This window comes from Channa argus, chromosome 15, assembly GCF_033026475.1.
Source record: "Channa argus isolate prfri chromosome 15, Channa argus male v1.0, whole genome shotgun sequence".
In the NCBI taxonomy this organism is placed as follows: domain Eukaryota; kingdom Metazoa; phylum Chordata; class Actinopteri; order Anabantiformes; family Channidae; genus Channa; species Channa argus.
This window is the reverse complement of record NC_090211.1, coordinates 20,421,747-20,446,663: the sequence shown is the minus strand read 5'-3', so window position 1 is coordinate 20,446,663 and position 24,917 is coordinate 20,421,747. Positions and strand designations below refer to the sequence as shown.

Sequence of the window (24,917 nt, the reverse complement as noted above, 5' to 3'; positions counted from 1 at the left end):
TTGCACCACAGGCTTTTGTTTCCAGTGACAACAGTGAAGGTCATGTAGCAGCAATAGTTTTCTTTTTATGTGAAGTTTCTTTTTTGTATTTTTTTTTTTGTCCTTTAATGATGACAAATATATACCACTATGGCAAGCTTATGAAACTGCATGTAAAACTGAAAAAAATAGTTCAGGACTGTGTTGTCACTTTTCTGAAACAGCAGACATGCACTTTTATTTAAGCATTACTCATGAACATTACTCAATCATTCCCAGCAAGGACAGTTATATTAAGTTATATCAAGTTTTATGGCTTTAAAATCTTGAAATAATACTCCAGCATCCTGCAAATACTATATTTAAATCTACTCATGTTAGTATTACATGAGACAACACAAAATGTGATTCTGAGTAATGACATAAAGATAAATCAAAAGTGGGCGGGGGAAATGAAGACGTGGGCGTGGTGAGGGTGCGGGGTTTGCGGGGAAGTGACAGTCACTCACTGCTGTGAGACGTTCAGGTGCACTTCGTCCTCAGTGTAAAAACGCACGGGGTAAAATGATGGACTATATGGGCTCAGTACTACTTTCATTTGAGGAATAAAACATGTTGCAGCGCCAGTGCAGTGTCGGAGACGCGTCGGGCCGATTAAAGTGAGCCTGGTGTTGTTCAGCGGTAGGAAATGAAAATACCTTAAATACATTTTACTCAGTGTTCATTCAAAGTGTTGTTAAACTAACCCGGTGTCCAACATGGAAGGAGCGCTTTGCTCCATTCAGTAGCCCACAGTTTGTGTTATCTTTAAATGCGATTTTAATTCTTATAACTTCGAGCTTTGCTTTGACTTCTGTGCTACTGTATGCTATTCCTAGTGATGCATTACATTACAACTGTTTGAATGTAAAATCATCTAAGTTCATAGTTGATTTATGGGGCTTTGTTGCTAATTATAGAAACTTTATGGGATTATTTGGAGTTGACATGCTGAAACATTCAAAAAACAAAAAAAAAGATCTAATGTTTTTTGGATAATGTATGGTAACTCTTGAAAGTGATCTCATGTGTGGTTTATTTGCAAAAATAAATGTAGTGCACTATTTCCTGGTGGATTAGAAATGTTAGTCATCAGAGGCTGCACACATAGCTAAACTTGCCAGCCACAGCTTTTAGCAGACAGACAAAACAGAACGCGCATTTGCAAAATATGCAATATACTCTCAGCATGTTGGCCACAGTTCTGAGATACAAAAAAAAATCCCCATATGACCACAGTCTGAGATACTGACATGCATCAAAACCACATGAATCCACAATGTGTGTCCCTTTGTCGGTCAGCGTCGGTTCTTTTTTAAAGCCTGACAGTAATCTCTAAAGTTAGCACACTTTGCAAACACTTCACCTCCCAGGTGTTTTGCTTCAGAAAAAGCAAACAGTAAGGCTCATCTCTGAGCTATCTCACCAGCACTTTCCACCACCGATGCAAGACAAACAGTATTACCCCAATACACCCGGTCTCTGCATATAGAAAGAGCAAGCAGTGTGTGTGCCAGCAAGTCACACAGTGAGGTTACAGGTGTGGTGGTAATGTCACTTAGAGGTGGTGATGTGGTCAGGGCCCCGTTTTTTTTCCTCAGCTAGCATCAAGAAGGGGAGTATTTGCTTTCACACAAGGACAGGGCACCACTTAGCAGCAGCTTGAGTTGACAGAGGGCTGAATTGAGCAAAAAAAACCAAAACACTGAAACTTTAGCCTTTTGTTTAGATGGGAAAGTGGTGACGAGACCGAGAGACACAGCAGAGTCTCAGTATCCCCTGTTTTACAGAGATGCTCTGAATGCTGATCTGAATGCTCGGGGCATAGCGCCAACCAAGTGGATCTGAAAATCATTCTCCAAACTGCAGAACTGTGAACGGAAAGAGGAGAGAAAGAGGGAAGGAGAAGAAAGACAGTGACAAGTGAAAGAGAGGATTTGCTGATTGAAGTGGAAGGGGGTAGAATGGGGGTGGAAGGGGGGAGGGGGGGGGCGACTACACCACACTGAATTTTGCTCCAAGTGTTGGAAAAAAAAAGAAAAAAAAGAATTAGATTTTCAGGCACAAAAGTGAATGATTGTGATGATGAAAAGGCAATGGAAATGATAATGAACCATCATTACTGCACTGGTGATGATGGATTTTTATCTTCAAGCTGAAGATACGAGGACATTCATATTTATTATAAGTGAGGAATTTTGGCTCTTCTACATGAGATTGCTTTTCTTCAGTTAATTAGATTGATGGGTTGGTTGCTTTGTGTGCTGAGAGACTCCATTCAGAGCTAATAAAAGCCGTGTCACACAATAGCGCGTAAAAGAAGAACAAAGACGAGAATAGTAAGAGGCACAAAAATAAATGCTCCAAGGTATTTTTCATCTGCTGTGTACCGGCATTGTAACTTTTATCCATTTACCCACCCACACAATAGCATAGCCTATACTTACCCTTCAAGTTGGTAGAAAATTGCTTTCACTGTAGAATAATCTGAGCCTGACTGTATTTTCTGTTTGTGTGTTTTTTTTTATTCTCTCTTTTTACCTCTCTCCCTCAAGACTCTAATGAGTTTCACCTTTTCTCCTACTCTCATCAAGCTCTGTTTTTCCTGCTTCTCATGTCACTGTTCCCATCCCTGTGTTTGTGGACCCTGAGCTTCTTTACATGAACTTACCAGTTTGTCACACCTCCATTTATTTTCTTCCTTCTCTTCAGTTTTTCCTCCACCTTCCTGTGCACCCTCCGTGCATACCTCTCCTCTCCTCTCCTCTCCTATCATGTCCGTGTCCACGAGGAACCCGCCCCAGCGCCGGCGCTCTCTGGGTCCTGTGTCGCCCAAACGCATCTACAGAAACCTCTCCGTCAGACTAAAGGGTGGAGAGTCGCCTGCTGACATCCCCAAGCACCTGAGCAAGTCTGCAGATGCTGTAAGACCTTTTGGTGTCATTCTGAGTCTGCTTACATTGCCTGAAATGTTTACTTGTCCTCTGACTTGGTTTCATTATAGTGGTAATTATTAGATCTTTCAGTGACACAGAGCCTGATTCTCTGTCCCAGATCAGTCTCCAGCTTTGATTTATGATTTGATTTATGTGTCCTGCATTACTGTCTCATCCCTTCCTGCTACCTCACAAAATACATCTTTCACAGAAATGCTCTTCTTCTGTCTTTCTCCTTGCTTGCACCCCATTAGTACAAGAACCTGTGGGAGGCAGTGGAAAATGAAGACACTTTGGCTGTACAAAGCCTGCTGTCCAGAGGTCTCACCAACTGTGGGGGAGGAGGAGGAGGAGGAGGAGGAGGAGGAGGAGGAGGAAGCATGTGGGTGAGAGGAGAGAAGAAAGACTGGGAAAAAGAAATGGAGAAGGCGGTGAACAGGGTGAGTGAACAGGGCCTAGTCCCCTTGGATGTGGCTGCCCTTACTCACAATTCACCTCTGCTCCATGTGTTGACAAAGGCTGGAGCCAGACATAACCCTGTTTGTGAGTTCTACAATTTAAAGTATCACCAACATAAATATTGCATTGGATGGTTTTAATATGCTGTTCTAAGTTACCCCTCATCCTCTCTATTTCCTCTCAGTGTGCCAACCAGCTGAGTGGGAACTTAAGTTGGATGCTCTGGTGGCACTGGCAGGTAAACAGGTGGAACATAAGAAGAAGGAGTTAGTAAGGAAGCCAGGGACAGGCACTCAGTCACGGACTGACGTCCAGAGATATGTCCACCTCTGGAGCCTGAGGCTGCAACTGTACTGTCGGATGAGAGAGAACTTTTCCAGCACAGGTCAGTTGTCAGCATTTATTGAGCCATGGCTTGGGACACAAACTCAATCCTGAGTTGTTACTTGAGGAAAAACTGGTACTATTGGATTTTCTGTCCCCTTCAAACGTAGTATTGCAGTTTCTTGCAGCTCTTCCTTACAAAGCCATTCACCTCTGCTGACAAGACCATAGCGACCAAGAATTCAGCCCAACTTTTGGCTTAGGTTTAACTTACTTCCCTTCTGGCCTCTTGTAACTCCTAGCCTCCCTCCAGCCCCTTTCAGCTCATCCAAAATTCAACAGACTGCCTTGTCATCAACCTTTCCAAACTCTCTCATGCTTACACTCCCTCACACGTCTGCCACTGGCTGCATGTATCAAATTCAGAATCCTTGGTGCTTGTGAATATATCAGTAGAAATCCACACCTTGAATACTTCCAGTGATCTACTGCAACCTGTGTTCTGCCTGTTTGCTTTCTTTTTCCTGCACCAACGTGCTCGAGTTTCTTTGCCACTGACTTTTCATTGGCTCAACCTTGATTTTTTTTTATATTCTATACATTCATATTATGCAATGATGTCTACTCTGCACTCATTGTAATTGCTCTGCATCAACCTCTCTGATAGCCTTCATTTCATTTCTCTCTTAAGCATTTTCTGTTTTCCTCACAGGCTGTTTTATGATCACAGTATTATTGTGAGGGTGAAAAGAGCAGAACTCTTCTTTTTGGCTGCAGTGAAGTAAGCTTGCTTGCTTGTCTGAAGTCTTGACTTCATCGGTTCACTTCAGTTCAGAGCTTAGTTTGAGCAAAAATTGGTTAGAATCAAGGAGCAGAACACAATTAGATTTGTTTACAATACAGAAACTCATTTTACGGGGCTACTTTTATGGATGCTATTGCATTAATAATGTTGCGATAATTTACTGATCCCCACAGGAAAACTCTTTTTACATCTAGGCAGGTCAGAGTTTAGCTGCAGAAGAGAGTTTCTGTGTCTTGGGGCAACATCGAGCTTCAATGGAAGCAGCTCGACTATGCTTTCTTAGCTCAGAGCCAGGACATTGAGAATTAGCTCGAAGTAAAAGATTATTTATCAGCAGTTGTCACTTGAGAAACTGGCATTTTTTGCCACCTACAGTGGTGTGAAAAATTATTCAACTCTGGTTGTGATTTTTTTTCTCTCTTTTTTTTAATCATCAAAACTCTTACATACAACAAAAGCAAACTCAGCGAAGAGAAATAATTAATTTAAACTAAATGTAATGCAATAACAGCCAGGCCTATGGAAAGAAGTATTTTCTCCCTTAACACATTCAAACAAACAATAAATCTGGGAATTGACCTGAAGGTAAAGCTCTAGGACAGAACCACAGTGAGAGGGACTTTGGATATACGGACTTGGAACAATAGTGACCTTCCCAGAAAGTCTGAGGAAAACATCTGAGGAGCTGCATGACACTCTCACCTCAATAAAGGTCAATTTCCACGACTCCACTGTTTAAAGGACACTGGGTAGAAATGGCATCCATGGGAGGGTGGCGAGGTGAGACCACAGCAACCCTAGAAGAACATTAGGGCTCGTCTGAAATCTGCCTCAACACACCCAGAATAGATGACCCTGAAACCTTTTACGAGAATCTTCTGTGGACTGATGAGTCGGAAGTTAAACTGAAACACAGTGGTGTGGTTACATCTGGAGTAAACCAAACACAGAGTTCCACGGAAAAAACACAAACCTATGGTTAAGCATGGTGGTGGTAGTGTGATATGTCATAGTGTGCATGTGGGTTACGCTCACAATGGCTCAAAAGGAATAAAAAAATAAACTAGCTGTTAAGTTCACTTACTTTTTCTCATTGGTGATGTAGCCATTAGATAAACTTTTTGTTATTTAAAATGTGTTTTTTTTTTATATTAAAAATACAATACAATACTTCTTCTCTATGGTTGTGTACACTCAGATGTTCTCTCTGTTTGAATTTAGTTTTTTCCTCTAAATGTTTCACCCAGACCTCCCTGGCCCCCCCCGGCACGTGTCCATATTGGTGACCGGTACTACTTCTCTGCTTGTGGCAGTCAAAGAGCCAGAAGGTGATACCATGGGGCTCATAACGTGCTACAAAGGTAGGTGGGAAGTAACTTTTTATTTTGATACATTACATGGATGGATGCATGGGTCATAAGAGTTATGACGAGAATGGCCACGGGAATGATGAATAAATAAAGGTTTAATTTAGGCATAACAGACCATTTAAGCTGGCAGGTATAAAAGCCCTATATTTATGCTTCCCCTTTTTGGCTTCTCTGCTTTTGTTAATTAGCTTTACAGCTTCATAAATGTCATACTTTGCAGCCAAGGGTAGATTAAGACCAGGTACAGCAAGTACAAGTTCCCGACACTGTAAATACACAAATCCTTAGTTCTCCTCTGTGGGGGTTTTAAGTAAAGCCAGAGAATAATCAATCAGTGAGATTGTTTTGTATCCACAGTGGAATGGAGCACTTCAGCCAGCTTCGAACGCATCCTTGGCTCAGCCCAAGTTACAGAGACCAAGAATCCCTCCTACACCATCAAGGGACTCACGGCCGTGAGTCAGGCAGCACACACACACACACACACACACGCACACATATAGGCAAGAAACATCCGAACATTTGCATCTGCACACACATTGTAGATATGTATATGCATATTAGACATGCAAAAACATATTTAAATAGGTTAAGACATGTCATTACGCACACACATGCACAGACTGTGTTCATTGCTGACCAATTACCATCCACTGTGCTGAACCACTTCCCATGAGTGAACATTATCCCACTCAACTGCCTTATCCAACCAGATGAATTAATAATGAGAGCGCTATGTGATTTCTTTGTCCCGGAACGGACGATTCATAAGGTTAATGCATGGTGATAATGTGGCAGTCTGGTGCTTCTCCAAATGCAGGGAGTGCATTACTTTGTACGAGTGAGTGCCTTCAATGTAAAAGGATGGGGTCCACCTCAGAGCTCTACTCCAGTCAGCGCTGCCCCCTCCAGTGAGTATACTGAACTGCAAACTTGGATGAATGTGGACTTAGCACTTTGGAAAGGCTCCATTCTTTTTCTCTCTGTGCCTGTGTAATGAAATTACTTGGCTGACATCAAGCTTGATGTGAAAGAAGTGGAATCCACTCATGGCTGGTGGATTAATCCATTATTAAAACACGGAGAACTAAATGTGCCACTTTGATGTCAATGGGCCTTGGTGCCCGTGCCGCTTTGAGTTTGAACGCGGCTCATAATCTTTTTTGTATGTCGGCCCTTGTTTCTCGCTGCATTAGTTGCTGGCGCTTGGCGTTTCGTGCTGGGAAGTAAAGCAGAAAATGGCACCTAATGTTTCGGAAATGGAGAAAAAAATATTTGTCTAAACGCCAAATTAAGTCAGAATGCAACCATATTAGTAATGTTATTAATGCTCAGCATCTTTCTTCATTCATTTTGTAACAAAATTGAACTTGAAATTCATATCTGAATAAAAAAACACATAGTTTCAACAGCTCAGTATGAATCATCATTAAACGTTCAGAAAGGCCGCGCACAGATGGCTTCTCATACAATTGCTCTTGCCTCCTAATCACCGCGCTAGGGAAAAAGCAGCACTCAGGACTCGCTGCAAATGGGTTCTTGATGTCTTGAATGATTTTCCCCTAATTGCGTAAAAAATGAAAGTGATTATTGTGTTCCCTCCTGCTTCCTGTTCAGGTTGGAGAGAGTGCGTTGGCGTGAAGTCACAGTTCAGAAATCGCGAGGAACTAGTGAGGAAACTGCTGGAAGATGCCAGAGAACCACATTACAGAGGGTATTGCATAGGTAATGCTGGGCCTTCAGTTTTAAAGCTGTTGGATCAATTATATGTGCAGTTTCTGTTTAATGATGAGGCTGGGGACTTTTTTTAATTTAATTTTATTTTATTTTGTTTTAATTGTGTCACCTGTGAATCCAGAATCTTATTTTAGCCTGTTCACCTGCACTACAGAGCCACAGTGTTCAAGGTTAACAACAAGCACAGATAGATTTCTGCAAATTACAAAATTTAAAAAAAGCATTGTTCAGAGCTTGTGAACTAAAATCAGGTTCTTATCTTTAAACAAACTACATACGCAATGAAGATGCTTTAGATTTGTTAGTGTATTTCTTGCATTTCCTATTTTATCTCCTAATATTTATCTTTTAATGTGATAAAACCTCTCTCGCCTGTACTTAATGTTTAATTGTCAAACATCAGAAAACATAATGAGCATCAGAGGCATTGCAACATTCTCCATTTGTTATTATTCATTCTTTACCACATTGTATTCTTGGAGAAAACCATTTTACCAACTTCCCCCAGTCGAATATTACGTGCGTGCACAGTGAATGTGATTCTCATCCCATCTGATCCTCTTCAGAGAGCTGTAAGCCCCAGAGTCCCAGCAAGCGGCTGTTTGTGTCTCGGGGCATCAAACAACTGTTCCAGTCGGCCACCAAGTTTGTTCGTCTCCTACAGAGGTAAGTCTCTCTCATCTGTCTCACCTGTCCCACGATGCCTTGAGGGTATGTGGAATAACGGATTAAATGTGATGCGATTACAGCAGTGTAGACTAGAAAGGTACAAGTCTAAACTCTTATCTGTTACGGTTATTGAAATAGAACACTAGTCACACTGAAGCTGATGCAGCCTTGAGATCAGTGTAAAGTTCTTTTGAAGAGGTGGATGGTTGAAAGTGTTGCACGCTGCAAGTGAATGATCAAAGCATCTCACTGCCACGTGCGCTCAGCTGAGCACACTCACCACAGTAGCTAGCGGTGAATAAATGGGGAAAGCTGTAACTGCATGAATATGAGCCACTCAGTAGCTTTAAAAACACTGAAGGCTGCATAGAAATGTGGTGACTCGAAATGCTTTTTGAAAATCTGCACAAGAACCGTATAATTGTTGCAGTTGGGTTAAGTGATAACAACATGATTAGAGTATTGATGCATTTAAAAAAAAAAAACATGGGCCCTCGGAGAATTGAAACTTCTCTGACGTCCCTCGTATTTTCATCTAAAAATCCACAAATGCCCAAAACAAATGATTTTAAAATCATTTGCCTGTTCATCTTTGTTGGATCTGTTTCATATTGGTCTTGTTAGGGGCGTGTACTTGGCAACGGTGTTTTACCACAAGGACAACATCCTGGTGACAGCAGAAGATCAAATCCCACTGGTGGAGATCCAGTGCTGCTCCACCTCCATCACCCAAGAGTTCCTTTGGTTCGCTAAGGTCAGGATGCTGGCACTTCGTGCATTCATGTAACACGCAACACTTCCAACGTTGTGTTGCATTTTGTCCTAACTGAGAACAAAGACAGAGAAGCTGAATTAAATTGTACGGTACCTGCCAATAACGACAATGTTTGATTTATTGTTTCCACATATTTCTTCACTCAAAACGCAGCTTTGGGAATTGCGGGTTGAGGTTTTTTTTGTGGTTATTTTCTTTTGCAGTTGTCCTGTGCATGGCAACAGGTGCCCTGGCTCCAGCAGGCCCTTTGCTCCGCTCACTCATCATCCTCCTCCCTGCTTCAAAACCGACACAGCATTTTAAGAGCCATTTCCCAGCTGCAGGTAGGATGTTAAGCAGCTTATTGTACTCTGCCTGATAAGGAGCATCAAAATGGGATAATTGCTATTTTAATTACCTCTTTACATCTTTTCTTCTTCCTCCCACTCTGCAAACTGCCGCCTCACTCCCCGATCTCATACTACCTACCTGTTCCCCTAGAACCTGTGTTTCACTGCATTAGTCCCTAATATCCTCATATTTATTCATCCTCATGCCTCTGTCTTACCTCTCCACCTATCTCTGCCATCAGTCTTCCCTGGGAACCGTGGACTTGGGCCAGGTGTACTATGAACCTCTGAAAGACCGGCAGGGCAACGTGCTACTAGTGACTCTGAAGGAGATCCAGAGCTCTCCCAGGTGAGAGAGTCTCTTTTCTTGCCTTCTGTTAATACCCTTGAGCAATTTTTATTGCTAACTTGACTTGCTGCCATCAAATTCAAAATGAGCAAATATTTCCCATGAAATGGTAAAATGTCTCAGTTTCAACATCTCATATGTTGTTTATGTTCTACGGGGAATAAAATAAGGGTTGATGAGATTTGCAAATCGTTCTGTTTTTATTTATCTTTTACACATCGTTCCAACTTTTTTGGAGCAGGGGTTATATTATGAATTACTCAAACAGAGCTATCATCGTATTTTAACTTGTCTGCTTTTCCACAAGCCCTCCCGACCCTCCCCTTCACTGGATGCCCCTTACCCGCCTGGACCTGAACCGCAGCAGAACTCCTCTCCTGCCTGAGCTCACTGCCATGGACATGCTCTATGAGCAGCTCAAGGTGAACACGGTTTTGCAAAAAAGTCCCCAAAAAAAGTGTGAGATCGTGGACACACTCAGCAGCGGCCACGTTTCTGTCTCTGTCCTGTGCAACTCTATTGGAATTAATTTAGCATGTTTGAACCAAATGAATCAGCCAGATGAAAAAAAACAAGAAATGCAGGGAATAAAAGGCATCTCAACATGACGTCGTCTTGTCTTGTGGTCTCCAGGAGAAGATGTCCTTCCACAGGCACAGCATTCAGTGGATGCAGCCAGGTCTGTATGTGGGCATCCTGAAACTGTGCAGTTCAGTGGAACAGATCAGGGTCCTGGTGCCTCAAAGGCTGCCCAATGTGCTCTGCCACACACGGGTCCGACTCAACGCTCACGTGACCAGGTAACTGTGCCGGGCCCAGCAAACGCAGCGGTTGTTGATGATGTTGCTTTTAACTTTCTACTGCTAAAATAGTAGGTCCTGACTTTGAAAATGATGCTGTTTGCAGCCAACAAGGCAGCAGCTCCTGTTTATAGCTTCATTACAACGACAAATGCTTCGGAAATGTGTCACACAAACCCAGAGTAAATGCAATTAGAGGTCGATGGTCTACAACGTGCACATATGTTGTGTTAATGCTCTCAAGACTCACACATTTTATAGCAATCTTTTGTTATGTTCGTTTGGGTGACAGAGGGGAGTGGGCGTGGCTCCAGAGTCATGTTTACGCCACAGCCAACAGCAGTGTCCAGAGCCTGTTGAGCGGTGACGATGGGAGCTTGGCAGAGGGCAGCGGGGTGGTTGAGTTCATCAGGTCTCTGAGAGCCGCTGTCACACATCTCCTTACGAAGCTCAACATCCCCCTCTACAGGGTAAAAACTCATTTACACAGCCGTCACAAAACCAATTCTCCTTCCCAAGCAGTTCATTTATGAGATGTTCGGGGGGACAAGACTAATCTGACCTCTTTAGATTTTCAAATCATTATTTTCATAATTATGTCCGCTCTGCCGTGGGTCTGACAGGCTTATCAGTATGGCGTCTACACCCGAGAGCTGCTGCAGTTTGGAGACAAGGTGTCAATGCTGCTGCTGCTGCCTCCCAGTGAGGACTTCAGCTCCAGCTACTGGCCTCTGGTGGGCACCAACGAACCTGGACTCACCATGCCCCTGCAGATCTTTGAGCTGGGTAGGTGCAGGTTTTCCACAACCACTCAGTCCTTCTCCTTCAATAATGTCCTGGGGCCTTTAGGGAATATCACATGAAAACGATGAGAAGTGAAGTGGAAGGAGTCTTTTTATGGCATAAATCTTATTAAGATCAAACAAATGGGACACATCTACAAATAAAGTCAAGATTAAAAATTTTAACAAACCTTTGATACATAATCAGCACTTTAATCCTCTTTGCATGAAAGGGCAACTTCACCAATTTTCAACGTGCCCCCCCCCCCATGGCTTTAGTTTAGGGTGTAAATATACAAGGATGCTTTTAGACTTCTCTCCAACTTCCCTATATTAAAATATCTCTCTTCTTCTGGCTGAAAAAAGCCTCCAGATGACATCACTTGGAGGAATCTTTAGTTCATATTATGTCACCTCGTTGCTCACACTGTCAGCTGTCCCAGATAATATTATCTGAACTCCCTAGGATGCAAAACACCTGCGGATGATGTTGTCTGGAGGCATTTTTCAGCCAGAAGAAGAGAAATATTTTAAAAGTTTAAAAGCCTTGTTGTACAGTTACACCCTGAACTAAAGCCATGGGGACGTACGTTGAAACTGAACCCTCTCACCCCTTGACTCCTCATATGATTTCCAAGCCACAGCTATGATAAAGTGTGAGTTCTGAGGCTCTGTCTCTCCGCTTGGATGTAAACGCTGCGTCTCTCCTCTCTACTCCGGCTCCCCACCAGTTCACTTCTGGACGTATGAACAGGACTTACTGTCTCTGTACTGTCAGGCCTGGGTGAGGCTGGAGCTGGACACTCATCTGGCCCAACAGGCTCTGCGGGAGGCACTGGACACCAAAGAGGTGCAGGAAGCCAGGGAACGTCTTAACCACATCACAGAGCTGTCCCACGTAAGATGATAACAGCAACACTCTGATTTGCTTCGTCTCAACGCTTAAATGCAGTTCTTTTGTGATTAGCACAGGTTTACTGAGGAACACGAATAAAGATAAAGGACTTCACTCTGTTCATCTGTTAGAACTTTAATTCTACTTCCGTTGTCGCCGTTCATTTCTCCAGCGTCTTGATGCGGTGTGGAGGAACGGCCGCTGGATTATGGACTGCCTACAGTGCGTGCGCTCAAAGCAGTGGGTGGGAGCGGCGCCTCTGGGTCTGGTGATGGGAGGGGACCCACCACCACGTCCTGATGGAGAGGAAGAGGGGGAGAGTTTGACTGGCAGACTGACATGGCCCAACCAGACAGAGGCACCAAGAGCCACCACAGGTATCCTCATCATCGTCAGGTTGGAAATGTCTCTGCGTAATGCAGTTCAGCTGCCGCACAAGCTACAGACTTCAAGATGATCACATAGAGGTTTGAGGATTGTAAAGTAGAAAAATCTCTTTGTACTCACTACCCAGACATGGGACTGGACAGAAAAGGTTTCACCTCCAGTGTGGTGTTAGAGAACCCAGAGAAACAGAGTTACCCAGAATGCAAAGTCAAAGTACACTAAGTGCTTAAATACACTTTTAAGGTTTTTCTACTTGAATATTCTCATGTTCTTCTATTTTTTAATTTGTCTTCAATTCAATTCAGAGGCAAATATTGTACTTTTTACTCCACTTATGTAGTTACTTTTTGAATTCTGATTACTAAAAGAAAAGCTTCATGATCCTGTTGAGAAATTAACAAGATTCACCACATGATCATAAAAACATTACATAATTTAGTTGGCTTTGTTGTACTTGTACCGTGTATTTCTGCTCTGTGGTCCTGCTGCTTTTACTTGCTGTAATGTGTGAAGGTCACTTGAAGTTTAATTAAACTTAATTAGACTATACTTAATTAAACGGGCAGTGCCTGAGTGCTACAGCAGGGGTCCCTGCAGGGCCGGTGGGATTAGCAGCATGTGAAATAACAGAGGGCGATCGGTCCATCATGTCAAACTGCAGGAAGCTAATTCACAGCAAATGTGTAATTTCTCAATTGATATGAGACCTAGAAAGACTTTCGTACTGCATATTATATACTTTACCATATGAAGCATCATGCAACTGCTGCATAGACATTTGTCCAAACAACAGAGACAATGTCTAAAATCTTTAGCCATGTAGGAAACTGCTCCTTGGCTCTGTCACATTGAAGCAAGCAGCTCTAAATGAACTTGTTTATCCTGAATGATGGATTAAGACTTTACCTTCCTCCTTTTTCCCTCTCAGAGAGTGTGGTCAGTGTGACTCCACCAAACAACGTCTCTGAAGAGGGCGTCACAAAGGGAGGGTACCCTGTGGACATCACCACCCCGTCAACGGCGGATTCCACCGGCTGTGGTCGGACCGAATTAGGTCCAAGCGCTTTCTTCGAGCCTGCTGCCGTCGCACAGTCGGAGGCGGGTGTGGACATGCAGGAGAGCTATCGCGGGGAGCAGGCCTACCCTTCCAGCATCACTGAGGTAATCCAACCGATGGAGATGGCAGAGCTGGTCGACATCATTCCCACGCTGAGTCTGATGGAGGATGAGGCCCCCAGCCGCTCCTCCACGCCCTCAGTAATGGATATGCTGCACAGCTTTGGCCTGGGGATTGGAGAGAACAGTACCTTCTTTGACTTGGAGGATGCAGACATGTTTAATGGACCTGGGTGTCTGTCAGAGCCTGACCTGCTGTGTAACAGCAGCAGGAAAGAGACACACACTCGGGATTTTCCTCCAAGGGACACAGACACTCAGCAGGTTTCCAGCAAAGGAGCATGTTTTCTAGTGAGGAACCAGGTGGAGTGGGACAGACCCTGCAACAGTTCATCCTGATATCGACTCTGCAAACAGCAACTTTGTCATTTTCAAACCTCCGATCCCCAGATTTATAGAGGCAAATGCAAGATGCAATAAATCTTGTGGCCTGAGAAGGATTTTGTCCTTAATCCTTAAATTAATGTCGGCTGTTGTAGACACTGGAGACAGAATTACACCAAACACGTCACTGCAGCTGATCTGAAAATGGCCGTGGAAAATGAAAAGAGAGAAATAATTAACAGGCTGATTTACAGGGTTTCTTTTCACATGTTCAGGCTGTTGAACTTCTAAGGACAAATTAAGTTTTTATGACTTCAAATTCCATCACTCACTACAGCACAGAGCAACATTGCTGCTTGAGCTCGCAAAACTCACAGTTATGCCAAATGGACGTGTTTTCTTTGTAGGCTATAAAAAGGTGTCAAAGTGGCTTCACACCCCTTCATTTTTTGCACTTTGTTGTGTTTGTTGCAGATTGATGTTTGCATCAAACTGCAAAATCCAAAGCTGAAATACTTAATTTAAACAAACAGTCAGACACTTTATTCAGTTCTGTGTAGAAGACTGTTTGGCAGCTGTTCCAGTGAGTCTTGTTGGGTAGAAGCCTGGATTCAGGCTGTTTATCTCTTCATCCTGACAGGGAAGGAAAGTACATTTTGGAGCTGGTTTACTTCAATAACCACCACAGTAACATACTTAAAAGCAGTTTTTTAAATACTTAAACACTGCATTTCTTTGCCTGCACTAATCTACTTGGTGGTTTTCTGGGTCTTTGTTTCTTATAGAACCTCGAAACAGTTTCTATTTATGCATTTGTGTTATTTTTTGCTTTGCAGAAAATGTTGTCTTTGCATTGCTGCATCTGTGCTTAGTGCATATTTACCTCCTCCCACGTGTCTTTTAGTGAGTCAGCCAGAGGTAAAGCGATTCCTGAGAAACATGCACAGTTCCGATGTTTTGGCAGTAACCAGAGCAAGAGGAAATTTTGCTAATTGGATGAAGAGAGACGCCATAATAAAAGGAAGTTTAACAGGGACCTGACTGGATGAACCGAGTCCAGAGAACTATGAGCACGACAAACTCTAAAAATACAACACAGTGGAACAGAACAGCTTTTCCTTTGCAGTTTAATAGGTTAACATGGCTGTTTTGACCGGTGCCTTAAATATTGGGTGGATGAAGTTTATACTATTAGCATTGTATTCTTACAGTAAGGGATAGAATACATTCTTAGAGTAATACACCTAAGCAAATGTTTAGTGAGATCTGGCTATAGAAGTGTTATAAATCCCATTAAATATCCCTTCTGAGACTGAAATGGGCTTCAGTTCTTTGAGTTCTTGATTAAGAAATGATCCTGCACATCCATCCACCCTCACACACATGTTTTTTTTTTCTGAATTTGCAGAATTAAATCTCTACTCCCAAAGGGGTGGGTGTACAAACTGACTGGGGATGATGTGGGGCCAAATCAGTCAGAATATATAAAAACTAAGCTGTGCAAAGCCTTTAAATTGTGTGATTATACTGGTTATTAGTTTAGCATGCACACATCTTGTCATACTTATGAAAAGGCAACAACATGGGAACGTTTGCTTAATACATGTGACAGTTTAGTTGAGTGAGTTACCAATTAGCAACCTGACAATGAGCTTTGTTATAACATTTGTCAGATAAAGGGAAACAAAAATGATTCAAATAGCATGAACATTAGATCAGTATGTGATCACTTGTTTCTGACGTTACATTCCATTCTTTTATTTTTTTGGTTGTTTTCACATATAAGTAAATTTAAAAAAATAAAGAAGACTAAATTAATTTAAGGACATCATGGATTTAACTAAAAGGCAGCTACCTTATCAGCGACTGAATGGAGTCATGAGTATTCACTGCCCTCTGGTGGTCACAGTTAGATACTACGTGACAACGACAGCGTGGAATGGTCCAAAAGCTTATATAATATGATTTATTACACTGTGATATTACAAGTAATAACAGTAATATTTATAAACGCTATGGATAACAAATCATTTTTTTATAAAAGGTTTTTTTCTGCTGTGCATGGTCTCCGCATACCATCAGATTATAGATTAGTGAAATGTGTCGCCCTCTGGTGGCCATTGTGTTGCACCGCACCATTAAAATGGGGAAAACGTAAACGCAGCGGTGCCCGTGTGGACATAGTATTTCCATTGATATCCTTAAAAATATTGGTACCATACTGAAACTATAAAACAAAGTGGTAGAAACGATTGGCGCTGGGATAAAGCGTCCAAGGTGAAAGTCGTAACTGATGCAGATGAAGGCAGCCGAAAGGATCAGTGATCTACTTAGTTATTAGTCTGCTAACTATTTTTATCACACCGATCTCATTTTGGGCTTCATAGTGGTCTTTCTAGGGTAAGTTAATTTTTCTTATGGTCTACATTTACTATTTGCCCCAGTATTTATTCTAGTTTGATCATTTTTTGTGTTGCAGTTTGTCATTGCGACGACAAAAGGACGACATAAGGATCATTTTGATTGAGGTTACATGCATTCAGTCCTCAATAGTTAGTTTATTAGAATTTGCTTTGATATCTGCAACATTTCTACTCTTGGATGAGGTGTCGGGGACTTATTTTGAAGTTACTCACCTGAAGCATCACGCCTACATTGACGCCAACGTATTGGAGGTTTCTTACTTTTACCACCACAGGTCAGAAAAACCCATCAGCGTGTAAACTGTTCTGTAATGTTAGAGAAGATGGACTAAGGTTACGTCTATATAACGCAGCTTATATTATAACAGGACACGCGTCCTCTTTTTATTGTTTTCACCCCAAAAAGTTTAAATTCACCTGCGCACATTTAACACGGGTTTTACTGCCCCCTACCGGTGACAGGGCGAAACCGTAAATAACTTGTAATATTACAAGTTTACAACTCATCACAGCAGCTGACGCGCGTTTTGGTTGTAACGTTGTGGATAAAAACCTCTTGCACTCGCAGTTTTCTAAAGACCGGGCTCTTATTTTAGTGCCGTTGGTTCCCCAGTGTGCAGCGCGGTGGCAGTGTGGAGCAGCTCTGCGGCTGCAGATGCTCCCATCAGGTCTGTGGGGATGAAATAAAATAGCATCCTTTGAATCGCAGAGAAAACACTGCAGAAGCCGTCAGTTGGATTTAGAGACACGGAAAGACCCGCAGAGTCTTTAGTTTGGTTTCTATGTCAGGATGTCGTCATCTGAAAATGCTGCGTCACACAAAGGTATGTGTGCGCATTATTGTAATCTGCAGTTATTTAAAGGTTAATATAAAACTAAACATCATCGTTAACATCGTTATTGTACCTGAAGTAACTCCTTATTTAAACATCTGCTAAAAACGCTGTTAACATTAGTTTTGTCAAAAGGTCAAATAATTTAAATTTGATAATTCACGTGTACTGTAGTTTATTAGTAGCGCTGATTTGCACAGAGACGTGTTCTTAAACTAATAGTTTAATAGCATGAATCACTTTTATGAGGAATAAAATGTATTTGTGATTATTATCATGTACCTCAGCAGCTGCTTCACACATTGTTGTATCAGTTACACTGTGCTGTATTTGTGCTTTTTGCTTCAGCCTGTGAAGCGTCACCTTCTGCATCAGAGGCCGAACCCCTGAGGATCGTCCTGCTGGGGAGGACGGGAACAGGTAGAAGCTCTTCGGGAAACACCATCCTGGGCAGGTCTGCGTTCTGGGTTGAAGCGTCACCCTGTTCTGTCACCACACAATGTAAGAGACAGTCCGGGACAGTGGACGGACGAAACATTTCAGTGATTGACACACCCGGATTCTTCCACACACACCTAGCCCCTCATGAGATCATGGCAGAGGTGGGGCGGTGTGTCGTCATGTCCTCTCCGGGACCCCACATCTTCTTGGTGACCCTGCAGCCTGGCAGGTTCACCCAGGAGGAGAAGGACGCCTTGGAGTGGATCAAGGCTATATTTGGGCCTGGAGCTTCCAGGTTTACCATGGTGCTGTTCACCTGGGGAGACCAGCTGCAGGACAGACGCATCGAGGACTTCCTGGAGAAGAGCAAAGAGCTGTGGCACTTTGTCAACAGCTGCCATGGGGGCTATCACATCTTTGATAACAGCAAACAGGACGGGGCGCGACAAGTCACGGAACTTCTAAAAAAGGTAGACAGGATTGTGGTGGACAATGGAAGCGGTTGCTATAGCGACGGGATGTTTAAGGAGGCTGAGAGGGCCATTAAGCAGGCAAAAGAGAGGATCCTGGGCGAAAGAGGACATGAGATGGAGTCCCCACAGAAGATGGCTGAAGACAAAGAGGAACAGGAACTAGCGATAGAAAACAAGAGGCAGATAGAAGAGGAAGACGAAAAGAGGAAGAGGGAGGAAGAGGAGGCCAAGAAGAGAGAGGAGAGGCTTTTCTGGTGCGAGCTGTTGACGGCGATGGGGAAAGGTGCTGCAGAGGGCGCAGGGATCGTGGGGAAGGACAAAGGGAAAGGAAAAGCTGTGAAGAAGGTGAAGGTGGTGGAGAAGGCCGCAGCACTGGCAGCCTCGCCGCTCTCCATCAGCTCAGCTGCCAAAGCGGTGGGAGGGGCGGTGAGGGAGGGAGGGAAGGTGTTGTACAAACACAGGAAAACCTTTCTGCCCTGAACATTGAGGGGAACAGGACACGAGGAAGTTTATCAAGTTTACATGTAGAAGTAAACATGACGTCTTCCATTGTGCATCACACATGTAAAGTTATCAATCTTTATGCACCAGCACTTTCACATCATACTGTAACATTAGAACGTGTGTGTGTGTGTGTGTGTGTGTGTTGGGGGGCTACATGTCCAATTGGCGTAGTAAAAAAGAACCAAACACATCTTTGATTTGAAAGAATTCATGTTATAATAAAGGAAATATTATCAAATGTTGTGCAATTCAGCTTTCGGTGAGAACCTCACACGTAGGTGGTAATTAAGTGAATGTTTGCCAATGTCAAACATCCTGATGCCATATTTGTCCATATTTACCTCTGACAACACGACAAACAGTTTTCTGTTACACCTTTGGTTCATTTATGACAAAACATTGAGCCCTTTTCTGTTCCATTAACATCCATATACATTGAAATACAAATGACAAAGAGGAAATATAAAAAGTGACATAACTTGGTAAACAGGAGAAAAAATGTCTGCTTATAAAACAGTAAACTCTTCAGGGTGTGTCTAACATCGTAGACCAGAAGAAGAAGATCAGAAGATCATTGTGGAAGGTCAGACAAGACAAATCTACAAATACAACCTCTATCATCAGGCAAACATTTATCAAATGTGGTAGTAGTGGGAGAAAGTAAAGGAACCCCTGATGTGAATGTCTGGACAAAGGACGTGTAGCTGTGATGCGTAGAAGCTAAAGCTGCAAACTATCTGTCTCAGAGAAAAAACAGGAGCAAATTCTAACACGTCTCTGACGCCCTGAAGGGGACAGTAAAGACAAATACACAGTTTCCATAGTGTTTCTCAACTGCCTGGATTTTAGTTCCGCATGCACATCGGGGACACGTTTCCAGCGTCCCCAAAAAGACACACGTGATAAACGTCGGATACAAAGTTTCAGTGAGAAGAAATGCAAAGAATACAGGTGCACTCATCCTGGTCAACGGGAGGATGTCAGAACGTTAGTCCCTTCGCTAAGCACATGTACAGATGTAGTGGAACGTCTGTGTTCGGCTTTAACGGCTTTAAATAGGCATCGGCAGGCTCATCTTTGCTTGTCCTCGAAGAACTGCAAGACAAACAGAGGACAAGGAGATTTTCAATCCACGAGACTCAACTTTCTCCACTGGTGTCATACAGTCACAAACAGCCCACAGCGAAGTCTTACATGAAGTCGTTACAGCATTTACAGCTCAGAGCTCAGCTGTCGGACTAGTAAACAGTAAAATCATCTATAGCCATGAAAACGCTGCCAGCACCTCAAGACCCCCACAGTTAAAGAGACACTTTTTGGTTGTGTGTTTGTTTACTGGTTAGAGTTGGACTGAATGCTTCATCTCAATTTGTACATTTGTTAATGTTACTGCTGCTATTCTTCTTCTTCTTCTTCTTACCACTATTATTATCGTGTTTTTAATCAACTTGTACACGTTGTTTTTATGGCTTCTAATTCACCATTATCATGTGGTTCCAGTTAATTTGCATGTCTTAAAATTTGCATAAAAGTTACTACAACTTCTGCAACTGCCACTGCCTGAACTTCTGCACATGCAGTACGTTGTACGTTGTCCATATTTCTATTTCTATTACGAGCATTTATCATCTAGTTTGTGCTTCTTTTAAACTCTGTGTATTTGGCATTCACTGCGGAAAACATAGGATTTTATTTAATTGTGCAGGGAAACGTGTTTCCTTCACTGTGCACATGACGATAAACACTTTAAATTGAATTGACTTATGTCATTTGGTTTCTCCGACACTTTGCAGGCAAACACCAGCTCTTTGAAGCCCTGGAGCCTTTGGGCCTATTCCCAGTTATCCATCCATGATTATTCAGTTTTTATTACCAATGAACTGTCTAAATCATCATCAACTACAGCATATACTAAATTTTGCTTCACAATATGTTGAAAGACACACAGTGGTTTTGTGATTTGACATTCTTTTCGATATTTCATAAATGAAGAAGTGGATCAGTTACTCAGAAGTTATTCAAACTTGGAATGAAAGAGCAACATGACTAGAGAAGTTTAGTTATGTAAAGGAAATTAACTAAATCATCGCCTTCACAATGGTCAACACTCACCTCTTGTGAAGTAAAGGTAGAAGAAATCGCAGTAGAAAATGGTCTGAACAACACCGGACACCACAGCGATCTGGTCAAAGAAGCCCTCGGTGTGGTAACGCCAAACCCAGTTGGCGATGTACAGGGCTCGGTAGAGGCCCAGGAAGAACAGGTAGTGGGTGGTGATGGACTCCGCCTCGCCAGTCTTGGTGATCATGAAGAGCTGCGGCATTATGGCCACCGCCTCCAGGAAGATGGAGAAGGTCCACAGGATCTGGATGGAATCAGTGGGAGAGGGTGAACATGAAAACATAAAACATTCACATAAAGAAACATTTTGGGTCTCAGACCTATTTGCGAGCACATATCTTACCTCCAGTGGGGTGAAAGTGTAATTCTCCAGGAAGGACAACCCGATGACCGGCACCAACAGGAACTCCACGCGGAACGTATCGTTCTCCGAGTCGTACGAGTTCCTGAAGCGCATGTAGATCAGGTACACAGTTGCGTAGGACAGAGCCAGGAACACCACCTGAGAGCAGCGTCAAGTACTGATTAGTGGCCGTGACTGGAACTGGAACGTGCAGGAACCACTCGGCACTTTATTAGGTGCATCTGGCTAAAACTAGGAGCAGTTTAATGCAGCAGCACATCCAGCACAAGGGCTTATTGCAGGACTATTATCCCTAATACAAGTCATAGATGTATCTTAGTACATCCAATAAACATCCACCTGCGTTTGGTGTGAATAGAGACTTGACCTGTTTAATCTGGTGTGTGTGTGTGTGTGTGTGTGTGTGTGTGTGTGTGTGTGTGTGTGTGTGTGTGTGTGTGTGCGCGCATGTTGGCAACATTTTGCGTCAAAATTTGAACACACTCTACATTTTCCACTGAAGGTACTTTAAGGTAAAGGTACCGTAAGTGATCACATACCTTCATGACTGTGTTGTAGGGAGAAATGAAGACTGTGAACAGGTCAAGGTACCTGGTGGTGAAGACTAGCGCAAACAGCACTTGGGACTTCCCAGAGATCCCTAAAGGCAAAAGAAATTAAAATGAGATTAATCATTGTCTAAAGCGGACGAGGGAGCAGCAGCAGCAGTGCAGATTAGTTTGCTTTAATATTGTAGACCCATGTGTAATAGGTGGGGCAGGCAGCAGACTGCTTTGTTAACATTGCCACGTAGGTTCCACTCAAGCACAACAACACAGCAATATGCAAATATGGCCATGTCTGCAAAAAGTCATCAGTGCGTCTTCACTGTACACTTGCATATTGCAAAGTGCAGGGACATCTCAGCCTACCAGCACAGGACTTGGACCTCCAGATCTTCAGCAGCAGGATGATGATCGCCACCAGATGTGACACGTCTCCCAGCAGCCGAAAGATATTCATGTTGTTTATATTCAGCAACTAAACCTTGGTGAAAGTTTCCACGGGGCCTTTCCTCAGGAGACAGCCTCCAAAAGCAGGCACCAGCTAAGCGAGGCTCACGGCTGCACAGCGAACTCCTGCTGCCGCTGAGCTTAAAGAAATAAGAAGGGAAAAAAAAAAGAAAGAAACTGAGTCCGCTCACTAACTCATCAGAGTCCGCAGGAGTGGGAGAGAAAAGGTGTTTAAGAGGAGGTGACGTGGCTGACAGCAGCACCGAGCAGGAACTAACGTGAAGTTAGCCCGGCTCGAACGGATGTGACGCTTCCCGGTTTAGGACTTTCAAAGTAAAGCTCGCACTAACGTGGATGAGTTGTTTCTACAGGTTACATTTAGATTTTTTTATTGATTATTATTAGTTTGTTTTTTTAATACCTGTATGTGGTGGGAACGGGGATGGGAAGATAGAAAATACAGGAAGTGGCGTGACTGTATATAGAAAATGTTCATTTTAAGCTTTAATGGAACCTTAAACATTCAACTGCACATTTACATCTATTTAACTCTTTTATCATTTTAGTTTGTGTTTTAGTGTTTCATTTTTTCTTTCCTGTTTAATGATGATCTAAAATGCTGAAATTGTCTTACACCGTACATCTTTTGTATCATAGCCTGTATGAAAAATGGTCTAAATTAATCTAATTAAGGCTCTTATATATACCTGTTTTCGGGTTAAATGAGTACAGGCTTTGTTAAATGTGACTATATGTATAAATACATATAAAATAGATTATGTTGAAATAATGCAAACTGATGAAGTTAGTGAATTGCTTAATTTTTCATTGTAAATGAATAAATCTATTGTCAATGTGAGCACATCTAACAAGAAAGGATAATAATCTCCTCCCACTTTGGGGGAAGTTTTTTTTTTTTCTGCATGCAAAAGGAACAAATAGTTGGGACACAGTCAGACAAGCATTTTTAGAAAACCATATCTTAATTTGGAATGTTGAAACAGAGTGGTGAGGGTGTGTATCGTTGCACTCGTGCTCATCACTGTATGAAAATACTCTCCAACCATTTCTTCGGACACTTCCATTCCACCTACCTCTATTTCTTCCTAATTCTGCTTTCTGAGTCACTGACAAAACCCAAAACTGCCAACCCTCTTTATTTCACCACACACCGTCTCCCTGCCTATCAAAACCCACTGTCTCCAACTCATCATTTGTCCTCCCTCTTACAGTAACTTTCAAATGGGAGCTGAATTCTGGCATCACACACGTCCTCCTCATCCCACTCTTACATTGGCTTGAGACAAAATGAACACAGGGCACCTGAGATTACAGAGGAAATGCTTTCAGCCTACTTTGACTGGTGCAGAGAAGTGAGGGGGCACCGCACGTCAACAAGGAGTAAACAGCTTCCTTTACCTTTTAGCAGGTTGAGTATTATTTTCAAGCAGAAGTATATGAATTTAATTTTTAAAAAGTGATGAACCAACAAGAAAAAGGGAAACAACAGCGGAGGACAATTTGCTCTACATACAAAATATGCAGTAAAATATACTTTATTATGGTCTGTGCTGAGATCTGCCTGCCTGGTCATTTTGTTTTCTTTTCAGACGCTGGACTGTGGATGCTTCTGTCTGAAACCTCACTCTCCTCCACACAGACATGTTTTCATTGAAACGCCTATTTAGTTTGTGATTCTGTCTGAAAACACTGACACAGCACAGAGACTCCTCTCAACACAAGGCTTAGGGTAATTAAATGGTGTCATGCACTTGTCTTTAATACTGTACAATGTAATGCATTTTTAAGTTTAAGTTAAGTTTTAAGTTCTTTTTTTATGAAGCAACAGTGACAACAGTACCTGAGAACACAGCTTCAAATCCAGAGATGTGGTCAAAACAGTACCACATTTCTGTTTCCTGGATCTGCTTATTGCTTTAACGCTGATTTTAAGAAAAGCTACTGGGGATCAAAGATTTTATACAAATTAAACATGAAACCATCCAGATTAGATCACTTGACTGTCTGCCCTCATAAATGGCTGCAGCCTTTGAGTGATAGTGTTGCTTCATCCTCTCTCCTTACTTGCGTCTTCATGCATGATTAACTGTATACGTGTACAAATTGTGCTTGGTTGAACTCTGAGCAGTTCTTGTCTTTCCACCCTCAACAGCAGAGGACTAACAAACTTCTCTCTAAAGTTTTATACCCTTCTCGGTGTGACTGTGAAGGGTATATATATATCTTGCATCTGTCTCCATGCCATGTCTCCATCTGCCTCCTAGTTCCTCCTCTGTGAAACTGTCATACAGGCAGATTCAACACCCACAAGCCGTATTCAGGGGGAGAGATTCTGAAAAGATGTTCTAGGAAGGAGTGAAGGAGAAGACGATTGAGGGAGGGAGCAATGAGGGGGCTAACGGTGAGCTGTGGGTGAGGATGGTTTCCATAGAAACAGTTTTGCTGAATTTATATTTCATATAGTAATTTGTATTCTGGACTAAGGCATTTTGCATTAAACTAGCACACAGCATTATGCAGACATTGTTGAGGTGGTTTGGAGTTTTACTTGTCCTCTTTTTATTCCCCTCCCCCCCAAGAATCTGCATAACAAGGTATAAAAGCAGAGTT

The 24,917-nt window shown here is 42.6% G+C and overlaps 3 protein-coding genes across 4 annotated transcripts; 2 read left to right on the top strand and 1 right to left on the bottom strand.

Annotated features, from left to right (window-relative positions):
- Positions 1-478: 478 nt before the first annotated feature.
- On the top strand, positions 479-15,921 carry LOC137099580 (ankyrin repeat and fibronectin type-III domain-containing protein 1-like). Of its 2 annotated transcripts, none has more exons than XM_067476607.1 (19): positions 479-660; positions 2,731-2,942; positions 3,209-3,497; positions 3,598-3,798; positions 5,790-5,903; positions 6,270-6,367; positions 6,733-6,823; positions 7,530-7,637; positions 8,216-8,315; positions 8,943-9,072; positions 9,297-9,416; positions 9,665-9,771; positions 10,079-10,193; positions 10,405-10,571; positions 10,864-11,041; positions 11,195-11,357; positions 12,085-12,251; positions 12,421-12,625; positions 13,564-15,921. In XM_067476607.1, the coding sequence occupies exons 2-19, from the start codon at positions 2,793-2,795 to the stop codon at positions 14,148-14,150; spliced, it is 3,090 nt and encodes a 1,029-aa protein (XP_067332708.1). In that variant the 5' UTR covers positions 479-660; positions 2,731-2,792; the 3' UTR covers positions 14,151-15,921. The 2 variants fall into 2 exon arrangements, with proteins under 2 accessions (XP_067332708.1, XP_067332707.1); XM_067476606.1 differs by having other exon boundaries at positions 2,574-2,942.
- Positions 15,922-17,046: 1,125 nt separating this feature from the next.
- Positions 17,047-18,854, top strand: LOC137099589 (GTPase IMAP family member 7-like). Its single transcript, XM_067476626.1, has 2 exons — positions 17,047-17,382; positions 17,740-18,854. Exons 1-2 carry the CDS (start codon positions 17,349-17,351, stop codon positions 18,783-18,785), a joined length of 1,080 nt encoding a protein of 359 aa, XP_067332727.1. The 5' UTR covers positions 17,047-17,348; the 3' UTR covers positions 18,786-18,854.
- A 147-nt stretch (positions 18,855-19,001) lies between these two features.
- On the bottom strand, positions 19,002-22,568 carry kdelr3 (KDEL endoplasmic reticulum protein retention receptor 3). The gene is made up of 5 exons (XM_067476627.1): positions 22,206-22,568; positions 21,834-21,934; positions 21,274-21,432; positions 20,922-21,174; positions 19,002-19,904 (listed from the first exon to the last, which is right to left on the bottom strand). The coding sequence occupies exons 1-5, from the start codon at positions 22,294-22,296 to the stop codon at positions 19,861-19,863; spliced, it is 648 nt and encodes a 215-aa protein (XP_067332728.1). The 5' UTR covers positions 22,297-22,568; the 3' UTR covers positions 19,002-19,860.
- Between the last annotated feature and the right edge of the window lie 2,349 nt (positions 22,569-24,917).